Source organism: Mobula birostris, chromosome 1 (genome assembly GCF_030028105.1).
Source record: "Mobula birostris isolate sMobBir1 chromosome 1, sMobBir1.hap1, whole genome shotgun sequence".
NCBI classification, from domain to species: domain Eukaryota; kingdom Metazoa; phylum Chordata; class Chondrichthyes; order Myliobatiformes; family Myliobatidae; genus Mobula; species Mobula birostris.
The window spans coordinates 176,332,543-176,346,546 of NC_092370.1; the positions used below are offsets into that span (position 1 = coordinate 176,332,543).

The 14,004-nt window shown below is 40.7% G+C and overlaps 1 protein-coding gene across 7 annotated transcripts in view; it reads left to right on the top strand.

Moving 5' to 3' along the window:
• Positions 1 to 14,004, top strand: part of fsip1 (fibrous sheath interacting protein 1) — a 415,506-nt gene that overhangs the window by 7,497 nt on the left and 394,005 nt on the right. For all 7 annotated transcript variants that reach the window (XM_072277637.1, XM_072277681.1, XM_072277875.1 and 4 more), the window contains exon 2: positions 11,040 to 11,213. In XM_072277637.1, coding sequence (XP_072133738.1) covers positions 11,046 to 11,213 — 168 coding nt within the window. In that variant the 5' untranslated portion in view covers positions 11,040 to 11,045. The remainder of the gene's footprint in view (positions 1 to 11,039; positions 11,214 to 14,004) is intronic.

A 14,004-nucleotide genomic window follows, 5' to 3' on the forward strand; every position in this document is an offset into this window, starting at 1 on the left:
CACGTATGTAGTTAAATGACAATAAACTTGACTTTTCTATCTCTGAAAGCTCTCCTGGATGCATTTTAGAAACTCTGCTCACTCTTTCACATCAAGGCAGACCCAGTTAATAATGGGATAGCTGAAATCTACTTACTTTTTCTGCTATATTTGACTTTAACTTCCAAACACTTTCCCCTACCTCCCCACCTATAACTCCGACTACGTTTACTGCACTGACTGTGCAACTTGCTTATGTTCAGTGTTGCACAGCATGCCCTCTTACAGTGTTGGTATCAAATAGGCATCTTGCCTGTGTATGGAGTTGGCATTGCAATGAAAGTGTGCCATGTACAGTGCTGGTAATGGGTGTGCAACCTTTTCAGAGTAACCTGTGGCCTTCGAGTACAGAGTTGGCAGTGAATGTGCAGGCTGCTGGTGAAGAGTGCTGGTACCACTGGTGCAGTTTGCCTGTATATGATGCTTGCTGGAAGTGTACAACCTACTCAGGTATATCACTCGCACTGAAAATGCAGCCTGCTTGCAGCATGTGTGTGGTGCTTGCACAAAACATACAGTTGATTTATGTACAGCCCTGACATTGTGCACTTGTCCACATAAATGTGCTGCCTGTATGCCGATATTATTCCACTATGGACTGCTTGCAGCATGTTTTTGTATATGGTGCTTTCTCTTGTGTGCATGCTTCCTTCTTTTGTGAGTATACAAAACCTGGGATCTATTGGAATATTGCTCATTCTTGCAGAACCAGTCTTGTCGAGTTGCAGCAAATAAAGTGACTTTGTTTATAATGTATTGGAATATAGCTTTCAAAATGAAATAATTTGTTGAATGATATCTGGAAAATCTGCTATAGAAAATTACAACACAAAGGAGATTGCTCCCTCCAAAACAAGTGCTGGTTGAAAAAGGTATTGATCCCAGTAATAGGTCTAAAGGTCTGCAGGTCATGGTTCTTCAAGCACACATCCAAGTACATTATGAATGTGGTGAACTTTACTAGAACCAGCACACTTTCAGGTAATGGATTTCTAACAGTTCCCATGCGTTTGATGAAAATATTTTTCTTCATATGCCTTCTAGCAATTACTTTTAAAACTTTACTCCTGGATTTTGGCCATCCTGCTATTGCATTTCCTATTTATACTATCTAGGATCCTCAAGTCTTCCCCCCCCCCCCAATTAAATTTCCCACCAGTCTCATCTATTTTAAAGAAAACAATCCTAGTTTTTTTCTAATCTTGCACTATGGCTGAAAATTTCAAGATCTGACAACATTTTGTTTGTAAATTCCCTTTGCACTCTATCCATCGTGGACATGTGTTCCACAATTCTTTGGTTCTTTCTCAACCAGTATCCTTCCATTTATTATATATTTCTTTCCTCTGTTTTAGCTCTCCAAATGCTTTATTCTCTGTATTAAATTCCAGTTGCCTTTCATTTTTAGCACAACTGACCAGACTATTTATATTTACTTGTATTTTAAAGCTTTCTTACTCAATGTTGGCTATTTTTGTATCCTCTATAGATTTTATAGATCTATATTTTCATCTATACCATTGCTATATATTGCAAAAACATATGGGCTGAATACTGAGCCCAGCTGAATTGAATCACAAAAACAATCAGCAACCATGACCAAGCTTCGTGTCACTTACTTGAGTTTTGATTCAGTTTGCAACTTAAACTTAGATCACGTGAGTTCTTACTGTTTTGTTCAGTCAATCATTTGGAATCTTGTCAAAAGTTGATATTTTAAACAAAGGTCTCCTCCAGGAACCACATTAAACAGCAAAATTTCTGGTTCAATAAATACAGTACTGTGCAAAAATACTGTAGTTAGGCACATAGGCACATTTATATACAGTAGCTAGGGTGCTTAAGACTTTTACAGCATCTTCGTCAACGTGGAGCAGAGAGTGAGTTTGTTAAGGGACGTTGGGAATGGTGAGGGTGGAGCATCGCAGAAGGGGTGTGGGACAGGTGGAAGAGAAGGAATGCCAGAGGCAGGAAGGGGGTGAAGTGGTGCGTGTGCAGACACACCCAGCCCTGAGACACTAAGCAAGGTTATTTGATTGAAAGCAATTGGTTTATTGATCATTACAGAATGTTTTTCTGTTGCATCCTGCTCCTTCCCCTCTCCACTCCCCATTTCCCAACCATGATTCCTCTCTTCTTGACCCCTTAATACTCTCAGTCCGCAATAGAGACTCATATCAGAATCAGGTTTGTCTTCACTCACATACAGTATGCCATGAAATTTGGTTCCTTTTGTTGTTGCAGCAGTACAGTACAATACATAAAATCACTGCTGTACTGCAGCTCTACAGCAGGTTTTATATCTTGAGACAAATTACTAAATCTTCTTACTTACAAATGAAGATCAGGTAGGTTTCAGAGTGTACTCTGCTTGTCTGGGAGGACACATCTGCAGCTGTTGGCACCCTATCAATTTTATTTAAATCCCCACTCTCAGTGCCTTTACTGCATTTTACACTATCCACAGTATGCACTGCAGCCATTGCCAGGGCTTTGTTATCTGTATCTGCAAGAGCTGTAATCACTATCACCTTGAAGACACGTGTAGGTTCATTATTACCTCTACATTTCTGTATGCAATATATTGCTGATGTTTTGCTTATTGAGTGAAACTCACAACTAGATGATATTACAAGGTCATTGATACAGTACCACATGGATTAAGGTGATTCAAGAGGAAAGCCTACTGCTGTCCTCTCGTGGAAAGTAGGGGTGGGCAATAAATGCCAATGTGTCTTCTCAGCTGCATCTGTATCCTCAGCACGGATTGAACAATAAACGTTGGGTGCATAAAAAGAGCTACCTGTCAACCAGAATGGTGATTGAGATTTTAAAGGCAGAGTTTCGTGACAGTTTCTCTGAGTCAAGGAGTGACCAATTAGCAAAAGGCAGTGTGTAAAAAGAGCTATCTTTCAGTCTGGTCCATGGTGAAGATTTAAAAATCAGAGCTTCACAGTAGTTTTCTTTGAGTTTGACAATTAATGTCAAGGGTGCATAAAAAGAGCTATCTTTTAACCAGGATTTTAAAGGTAGAGTTTTGCAGTAGTTTGAGATGAGGAGCGACCAGTCAACAAAAGTGATTCATCAGAAAGGGCCAGTACAAATAACTCAAGTGCAAGCAGAGTGGCATTCTTTTGAGTGTGTCAGCTTTAGAGTGGCTTTGGCTCGTCAGGCTGAGGTGAGAGCAGGCTTGGGTAAGGTAAAGTATATTGTAAGTTACTCTGTCTCTCTGTTCTTATTTGTTCATTCCACATCTATTACGGCATAATACTTTAGTGGGAATGGTTCCGGCGCAGTGTTTTGTACTGTGTGTGGGACTTGGGAAGTCTGGGTGGCCTCCAGTCTCCCAGATAAACACATCTGCACCAGGTGCACTGAGCTGTAGCTTCTGACAATGTATTGAGGAACTGGAGCTGCAGCTTGATGACCGCTGACTCATGGGAGAATGAAGAGGTGATGGACAGGAGCTACAGGGAGGTAGTCACGCCTATATTGCAGCAGATGGGTAACTGGGTGACTGTGAGGAGAAGGAGGGGAAATGTGCAGCCAGTGCAGAGTATAACTGTGGCCATTCCCCTCAATAATAATTATACAACTTCAGATAATATTGTCAGGGACTTCCTACCGTGGGGAACCATAGTGACTAGGTGTCTGGCTCTGAGTCTGGTGCTGTGGCTCAGAAGAGCATAGAGGTGAAGAGGACTGCTGTGTTGATAGGAGATTCCTTAGTCAGAGGAACAGAAATGAGATACTGTGGGCATGATTGAGGAACCCAGATCATATCTTGCCTCCTTGGTGCCAGGATTAGAGATGTCTCGGATCGGGTCCATGGCATTCTCAAGGTGAGGGTGAGCAGCCATAAGTCTTGGTATATGTTGGCACCCATGGCATAGGTAGACAAGGTGACGAGGTCCTGAAAAGAGATTTTGAGGAGTTAGGTAGAAAGTTGAGAAACAGGACCTCCAGGTTAGTAATCTCTGGGTTGCTGCTCCTGCCCTGTGCCTGTGAGGACAAGAATAGGGTGATTTGGCAGAGGAATGTATGGCTGAGGAATTGGTGCAGGGGGGAGGGGTTCAGATTTGTGTATCACTGGGATCGCTTCTGGGGAAGGTATGACCTGTCCAAAAGGGATGGGTTACACCTGAACCCGAAGGGGTCCAATATCCTTGCAGGCAGGTTGGCTAGAGTTGTTCAGGCGGGTTTAAACTAATTTGGCAAGGGGGTGGGAACCAGAGTGATAGTGCTGAAGACCATGTAGTTGGCTTACAAACAGATTGAATATGTAGTGAGACTCCTAGCAAGGAGAGGTTGATGGTAGGGCAAAATTGCGGTCAACAGAATGAGTTGCAATGTAAAAGGCAGACAAAATGGAAAAAGGTGAATACAGGACCAAAAGTGTTATATTTGAATGGACACAGAATTAATGAATAAGGGAGATGAACTTGGAGCCCAGTTACAGATTGGCATGCATGATGTAGGCATTTCTGAAGCATGGCTGGAAGAAGATTATAGCTGGGAGCTTAATGTATTGAAAGGACAGTCAGGAAGGCAGAGGGGGTAGCATTGCTCTGTTGATTTTAAAAAATGAAATCAAATCATTAGAAAGAGGTGACATAGGGTCAGAATGTGTTGAATCATTGTGGATAGAGTTAAGGAACTGCAAGGGTAAAAAGACCCTGATGGGAGTTATTTACAGACCACCAAACAATAGTAAGGATGTTGTCTACAAATTACAATGGGAGGTTGAAAATGCATGCCAAAAGGGCAATGCTACACTAGTCATAGGGGATTTCAATATGTATGTAGTTGGGGAAAAATCAGGTTGGTGTTGAATTCCAAGAGGGGGAAATTTCTAGAATGCCTATGAGATGGTTTTTTTTAGAGCAGCTCGTGGTTGAGCCCACTAGAGGATCGGCTATCCTGGATTGAGTGTTGTGCAATGAACCAGAATTGATTAGAGAGCTTAAGGTAAAAGAACCCTTAGGGGAAAGTGATCATAATATGATTGATTTCACCCTGAAATTTGAGATGGAGAAGTTAAAGTGAGATATATCAGTATTACAGTGGAGTAATGGGAATTACAGAGGCATGAGAGAGAAGTTGGTTAGAATTGATTGGAAAGGAACACTGGCAGGGATGGTGGCATAGCTGCAATGGCTGGAATTTCTGGAAGCAATTTGGAAGGCACAGGATGTATGCATCCCAGAAAGGAAGATGTATTCTAAAGGCAAGATGACATAACCATAGCTAACGAGAAGTCACAGCCACCATAAAAGCCAAAGAGAGGGCATATAATAGAGCAAAAATTAGTGAGAAGTTAGAAGATTGGGAAGCTTTTAAAACCAAAAGGAGGCAACTAAAAAAGTAATTAAGAAGGTAAAGATGGAGTACGAAAGTAAGCTAGCCAATAATATTAAAGAGGATACCAGAAGTTTATTTCAGATACTTAAATGCAAAAGAGGCGAGAGTGGATATCAGCCCACTGGAAAACAATGCTGGAGAGGTAGCAATGGAGGACAAGGAAATGGTGGATGAATTGAATAATTATTATGCATCAGTCTTCACTGTGGAAGACACTAACAGTAGAAGTTCTAGATGTCAGGGGTCATGAAGTATGTGAAATTACCGTTACTAGGGAGAAGGTTCTTGGGAAACTGAAAAATCTGAATGTGGATAAGTCACCTGGACCAGATGGTGTGCACCCCAGGGTTCTGAGAGAGATCATGGAGGAATTAGTAATGATCTTTCAAGATCACTAGAATCTGGAATGGTTCTGAAAAATTGGAAAATTACAAAAGTCACTGCACTCTTCAAGAAGAGAGGGAGGCAAAAGAAAAACATTATTGGCCAGTTAGTCTGACCTCCAAAGGTCAGATGTTGGTGGTTGATGGAAGATGTTGAGGTTGATTATTAAGAATGTGATATCTGGTTATTTGGAGGCATGTGATAAAATAGTCCATAGTCAGCTTTGTTTCCTCAAGGGAAAATCATGCCTGACAAATCTGTTGGAATTCTTTGACGAAATAACAAGGATAGACAAAGGAGAATTGGTTGATGTTGTGTATTTGGATTTTCAGAAAGAAGGTGCCACACATGAAGCTGCTTAACAAGCTATCAGCCCATGGTATTACAGGAAAGATTCTAGCATGGATAAAATAGTGGCTGATTGGCAGGAGTCAAGGAGTAGGAATAAAGAGAGCCTTTTCCGGTTGGTTGTTGGTGACTAGTGATGTTCCTTAGTGGTCTGCGTTGCGACCGAATCATTTTACGTTGTGTCAATGATTAGGATGATGGAATTGATGGCTTTGCTGCAAAGTTTGCAGAAGGTATGAAGATAGGTGGAAGGGCAGGTAGTTTTGAGGAAGTAGAGAGGCTACAGAAGGACTTGGACAGATTAGAAGAATGGGCAAAAAAAGACTTTATAAAGCACTGCTGAGGCCTCACTTGGAGTATTGGTCATTGCTGCCTTGAGAGAAAGGTGCTGGCTGCCCACTCTGTGTATGCTTCTCTTTATCTTATACACCTCTATTAAGTTGCCTCTCATCCTCCTTTGCTCCAAAGAGGAAAAAAACCCTAGCTTGCTCATCTTTTCCTCATAAGACAAGTTCTTTAATCTAGACAGAATCCTGGTGCATCTTCTCTGCCCCCTCTTTAAAGCTTCAACGCCCTACTATAATGAGGCAATCAGAACTGAATGTAATATTCCAAGTATGGTCTAAACAGAGGTTTATAAAGCTGTAGCATAACTTAATGGTTCTTGAACTCAATCCCTCTTCTAACAAAGGCCAATTCATCATGGGCCGCCTTAATCAGCCTATCAACTTGTGTTTTAACTCTGAGGGATCTCTGGATTGAACCCCAAGATCCCTCTTTTACTCCACATTGTTAAGTATCCTGCCATCAATCTTGTGCTCTGCCTTCAAGTTCGATGTTCCAAAGTGTATCACTTCACATTTTTCTGATTGAACTCCATCTGCTATTTCTCCACGTATATCGATATCATGTCTTTATCCCTTTGTAACCTATGATAACCTTCCACATTATCCAAGTTGCCACAAACCTTTGTTTCATCTGCAAACTTACTCATCCACCTTCCACTTTGTCATCTAAGTCATTTCTAAATATAGGGAAGATAGAATATGAAGTAAATTAGCACAAAATAGAAACATCAAAAACCTACAGCACAATACAGGCCCTTCGGCCCACAAAGTTGTGCTGAACATGTCCCTACCTTAGAAATTACTAGGCTTACCCATAGCCCTCTATTTTTCTAAGCCCCATGTACCTATCCAAAAGTCTCTTAAAAGACCCTATCATATCCACCTCCACCACTGTTGCCGGCAGCCCATTCCACACACTCACCACTCTCTGCATAAAAAAAACATACCCCCGACATCTCCTCTGTATCTGCTTCCCAGCACCTTAAACCTGTGTCCTCTTGTGACAACCATTTCAACCCTGGGCAAAAGCCTCTAACTATCCGCACGATCAATAGCAAAAGTTTTTATAAATATATAAAGTGGAAGAGGGTGGCTAAAGTCAATGTAGGTCCCTTGAAAGATGAGAAGGGGAGATTGATATTGGGTGATAAGGAAACGGCTGAGGCATTGAATGACTATTTTGTGTCGGTCTTCACAGTGGAGGACACGTCTAATATGCCAAAGAATGATGTTATGGACGAAATGGGAGGTGAGGACCTGGATAAAATCACTCTCAGTAAAGAGATAGCGATGAGCTAACTAGAGGGCCTGAAGGTAGATAAGTCCCTTGGTCCTGATGGGATGCATCCCAGGGTGCTGAGGGAACTGGCGGACGTTATAGTAGACACGTTGGTAATCATTTAGCAAAACTCTCTAGACTCTGAGCAGGTCCTGGCGGATTGGAAGACAGCAAATGTTACAGCACTTTTTAAAAAAGCATGCAGTCAAAAGATGGGCAACTATAGGCTAGTTAGCTTAACATCTGTAGTTGGGAAGATGCTTGAAGATGTCATTAAGGAAGAAATAGCGAAACATTTAGAAAGGAGTGGTTCCATTAGACAGACGCAGCATGGATTCAGAAAGGTCAGGTCCTGTTTGACAAACTTACTGGAGTTCTTTGAGGACATAATGGGTGCAGTGGATAGAGGGGAACAGGTGGATGTTGTATACTTGAATTTCCAGAAGGTGTTCGATAAGGTGCTGCACAAGAGACTTATAAATAAGATACCGACACATGGAGTTGGAGGAAGTGTATTGGCATGGATAGTGGATTGGTTAACTAATAGAAGGCAGAGAGTTGGTATAAATGGGTGTTTCTCTGGTTGGCAGTTGGTGGTGAGTGGGGTGCCGCAGGGGTCGGTGCTGGGCCCGCAGCTGTTTACCATTTGCATTGACGATTTGGAAGAGGGGACTGAGTGTAGTGTAGCAAAATTTGCTGATGACACTAAACTGAGTGGAAAAGCAAATTGTACAGATGATGTGGAGAGTCTGCAGAGGGATATAGATAGGTTAAGTGAGTGTGCCAAGGTCTGGTAGATGGAATACAATGTTGGTAAATGTGAGATCATGCACTTTGGAAGGAATAATAGAAGAGCAGATTATTATTTAAATGGTGAAAGGTTGCAGCATGCTGTTGTGCAGAGGGACTTGGGAGTGCTTGTTCATGAATCGCAATAAGTTGGCTTGCAGGTACAACAGATTATTAAGAAGGCAAATGGAATGTTGGCCTTTATTGCTAGAGGGATTGAATTCAAGAGCAGGGAGGTCATGCTGCAACTATACAGGGTACTGGTGAGGCCGCACCTGGAGTACTATGTGCAATTCTGGTTTCCATGCTTGAGGAAGGATAGACTGGCTTTGGAGGCAGTGCAGAGGAGGTTCACCAGGACGATTCCAGAGATGAAGGGGTTAACCTATGAGGAGCGATTGAGTCGCCTGAGACTATACTGTCTGGAATTCAGAAGAATGACAGGGGATCATACAGAAACATACAAAATTTTGAAAGGTATTGATAAGATAGAAATAGAAAAGTTGTTTCCATTGGTAGGTGAGACTAGAACCAGGGGACATTGCCTCAAGATTCAGGGGAGAAGATTTAGGATGGAGATAAGGAGAAACTGTTTTTCCCAGAGAGTGGTGAATCTGTGGAATTCTCTGCCCAGGGAAGCAGTTGAGGCTTCTCCACTAAATATATTTAAGACACAGTTAGATAGATTTTTACATAGGAGAATTAAGGGTTATGGGGAAAAGGCAGGTAGACGGAGCTGAGTTTACGGACGGATCAGCCATGATCTTATTGAATGGTAGGGCAGGCTTGATGGACCGGATGGCCTACTCCTGCTCCTATTTCTTATATTCTTATCACAAAGAGTAAAAGTTCTACAATAGACTCCTGTGGAATACCACTAGTCATTGACCTCTAGGGAGAAGTTGCTCCATCTACTACCATCCTCTGCCTTCTATGGGTAGGTAAGCCAATTCTGAATCTACTCAGCCAAGTTTCTATGGATCCCTTGCCTCCTGACTTTCTGGATGAGTCTACCATCGGGAACCTTGTCACCACATTCACCACTGTACTTCAATCAATTTGCTTTGTCACCTCCTTAAAACTAAATCAGCCTCATCCCTCTCAAAACCATGCCGATATCTCTAGTATGACTCTGATTCTTTAAATGCTTGTAAATCCAGCCCCTAAAAATCCTCTCCACGAGTTTTTCTTATTTCTCTTAGTTTGCCATTAACTTAGTTTGCTGTTTGTGATTTGGCATTCAATTTGCTTTTCTTAGTTTGAACTTTATACTGCTTAAGAATGCTTATGCTTTTAAGAATTCTTCAGTTCAGTTGATTAAAGAGGTAAACAGTTGCTTGTTCTGTCTGCATACACTAAATAGTCTGTGGAGGGGACTTTACTGATCCTCCATACAGCAGCTTGTACACAAGTGAAATTGTAAATCAAGTGAATGGTTGCCATCACTTGATGTTCATAATAAAATGTGGCTTTGGAAATGTATTTGTAGCCCTGAATTCTTTATGAATTTGTATTTTTTTGTAAAATATAATGTAACAAAATGGGGTCTATAAAATCCTAAGATGCCTTGTTGGTTTGGGTGAGAAAACTTACAAGTGTGTTTGCGTTATATGGGACAAACTATTTTCTTTGATGACAGGCAATTTGTTTTATGGCCAGAGAGGATGTCTAGATAGTAGGGAAACAGGACGCAATTTCTAAAGATCAAATGTGAGAATGAGATGGGAATGAAGATAGCAGATGAATGTAATGTTATGAAATGAAGCAACCTAATCACTGTCCTTCGTGTGTGTGTGTGTGTGTGTGTGTGTATGTGTATGTATATATGTGTGTGTGTATGTGTGTGTGTGTGTATATATATATATATATATATATAAACACTATAAAAGTACCTTGGTTGAAACAGAAGATCAGAGCTATATTTCCAGACTTAAATTGGCTGTAAGTATATCTCCTCTTGCAGGAACAATAATTAATTAATTATTAATAATCAATTAATAATGTGCTGCACTCTGAATTTGTTGTTGTTTGTTTCTGTATATTGGAAAATCTAGTTGAACCTTACACGACAGGGTCTATTATTTTCCGAGCAGGAGTGCAAGAGTTTCTAGTGTATGGGCTGTATTACCTTAGCTCTTAACACATACTTCTCCTGTGGATCTTTATTTCCCCAATTAAAAAGTCTAAAAATGAAGTTTACTTTCCCTTTCTGTAACATGCTTGCGCAGATATTGTAGTGTGAAAAATCTAGTTTGTGTTGATATTCCAGTATTGTATTTGTTTGTTTGTGTGACAACTACTGGCAGTTCTATTCTGCTGGTAATTGTTGGATATTCTTAAAATATTGAAAATTAAATGTGCTTTAAGATTTATACACCAGGTCTAAAACATTGGTAAATTGTCATTTATTCATTCTGGTGTTGTATGTTGATGCACATTGTGATTCCCTGACATCATCATGTGCACTTATTTAAAACATTGGATTATTTTAGGTTATAATGGACATTGTTAGAGGCCAGTTTGATGAAGTCACACGTTCAGCAACTGGTTTTCGAACACGCCCTGGCAGCCGAGTGGCAAGTGGTCCATCACCAGACAAGCAAAGACGGAATATACACTGCTCTGGAGCTATGGTGGTTTTAACACCAGAACCAAATTTATCCCAGGTAAAATGTGTATGGTTTGAATATCAGCTATATTTCCTCTCAGTGCTCAAATATTTCAGGCAATTCAATAAAATGAAATTGTAAACAATAATGGAACCATTGTCATAAATAATGATTCCCAATGGGAACGTGGTGGTAGTGTGAGATATACCAGCTAGTTGAGTGGTGTCATAGCAACGTCCTTGCACTCAACTTTAGTAAGACTAAAGAGCAAATTGTGGACTTCAGAAAAGGTAAGACGAAGGAACACAAACCAATTCTCATAGAGGGATCAGAAGTAGAGAGTGAGCATTTTCAAGTTCCTGGGTGTAAATATCTCGGAGGACCTAACCTGGTTGCGATATATTAATGTAGCTATAAAGAAGGCAAGACAATGGTTATATTTCATAAGGAGATTGAGGAGCTTTGGTTTGTCACCTAAAACACTCAAAAACTTCTATAGATGTACTGTAACGAGCATTCTGAGGACTACATCACCGTCTGCTATGGGGTGGGGTGCTACAGCACAGGATCAAAGTAAGTTACAGAAAGTTGTAAAATTTAGCCAGCTGAATCATGGGTATTAGCCTTTGTAGTATCCGTGACATCTTCAAGGAGTGGTGCTTCAAAAAGGCACCGTCCATCATTAAGGACCCCCACCACCAGGAGATGTCCTTTTCTCACAGTTACCATCAGGAAGGAGGTACAGGAGCCTGAAGGCACACACCCAGTGATTCAGGAACAGCTTCTTCTCCTCTGTCATGTGATTTCTATATTGAACTCATGAACACTACCTCACTCCTTTTTTATTTCTGTTTTTGCACTATTTTTAATTTAACTATTTAATATGCATATATATAATTACTGTAATTCTATTTTTTCTATATTTATCATGTATTGCATTGTACTGCTGCTGCAAAATTAACAAATTTCATGACATATGCCGGTGATATTAAACCTGATTCTGATGATTGGGATAGAGAGCTTTCATTTCAAATTGGAGCTGAAAGATACTGGCCTAGAAATTCCTTCATAGAATTTCAAAACAAATGTTGTTATGCAGATGCAAATTTTCTTAACATGGAATATTGTTCCCAGATGTGACTGCAATGCTGTGTGGTACCTTGTGACTGATGCACCATTCAATATGATCATAGCTGATCTTTTACCTGGCTCAGTATAGATTAATTTCCAAATTGTCCATTGAGCTTTTTCTTGAGCTTCCACATTCCCCATAGTTGAGGAATCCAAAAGATTCCCTATTCATTGTGTGAAGAAGATTTTTTTTTCCTCACCTAATTGGCTGGCCCCTTATTGTTTGATCTCTAAGCTTTAGACATCTTAGACGGGGGAAACTTCACATCTGTGTTTAATGCTGGGGAAAAAAAACAACTAAGCAGAGCGAGCAGCATAAATGGATAGAGAAACTGTTAACAGTCACACCCTCCCCAACCTTCATCAAAACTGAGAAAGAGAGAAAACTAGTTAGTCTATGTAGCAGAGAAGGTGAGTGAGGGCAGTGGGTGGAATAAAGGGAACTTACCAGAGGGTGAAATAATGAAAGAAGAGAGATGATAGGCAAAAAGAAATAGCTAACCCTGATGCAAACAAAAAGAATGAACAAATTATCTAAAGTTGGAAAATTCATTATTGAGTCCTGCAATGTGCCCTGAAGAAAGATGAGTTGTCTTTCCCTTAACTTATATTGGACCTTGTTATGAGTTCAGGAGGCCACAAACAGAGGGGCAGGTGTGGAAGTGGGACGTGGAATTAAATTATTGGGCAGCTGTAGGCTCAGGATTACTCCTGTAGACTGAGGGAGTATCAGGACTGGCGTCTCTCTCTTCCTTTTTCTTTCATTTGTATATTTTGGCTTGCTGTGCTTGTTCCAGTTGGCCATACTTTACAATATTAGCAATATATTGTCTACAGAAAAGAAGCTTAACTGCCTCTTAATTGCCACATTATTCAGAAAAAACCTTTTTGAGTACTTTTCTGCTACCCAGACTAACTTGTTTTCTCCCTTTCTCAGCTCTAATGAAGAGTCTTACTCCTGAAATGTTAACTGTTTCTTTTTCTATAAATATTGCCTGACCTGTGTTTTTCTTGCAGCATTCCAGATGTAGTCTCACTAGGGATCCAGATGATTGCAGTAAAATGGAGTTACTCTTGTAGTAAAAATCAAGTGTCATTTGATTTCCTTTATTTGTTGTGCATGCATGCTGACTAAATGCTGGAGGAACTTAGCAAGTCAGGCAGCATCTATGGAGGGAAACTGTTGACACTTCAGGCTGAGACCCTTCATCAGGACTGGAAAGGAATGGAGCAGAAGCCAGAATAAGTATGGAGGGGGTGGGGAAAGAGTACAGGCTGGCAGGTGAAAGGTGAATCTAATAGGAGAAGGCAGTGGACCATGGAAGGAAGGGTCTTCTATTAGAATTTCTTCTTCAGCCTTTTATCTCTTTTACCTGTCCTCTCCAAGCTTCTTACTTTATCCCCTTCCCCCACTCACACATTCCCCCTCACGTGATCCCACCTATCAACTGCCAGCTTGTATTCCACCCCCTCTCCCAGTTTCTCATTCCGGCTTCTGCTGCCTTCCTTTCTGGTCCCAATGAAAGGTCTCAGCCTGAAATGCTAAAACTGTTTATTCCCCTTATAGATACAGCCTAACTTGCTGACTTCCTCAAGCATGTTGTGCATGTTTTTCAAGATTTCCAGCATTTGCTGAATCTCTTGCGTTTATGATTAACTTTTAGTAATTCTGTTCAAAGACACTTGATTTCTTCTTGACACTAAAACCTTCCAAGTA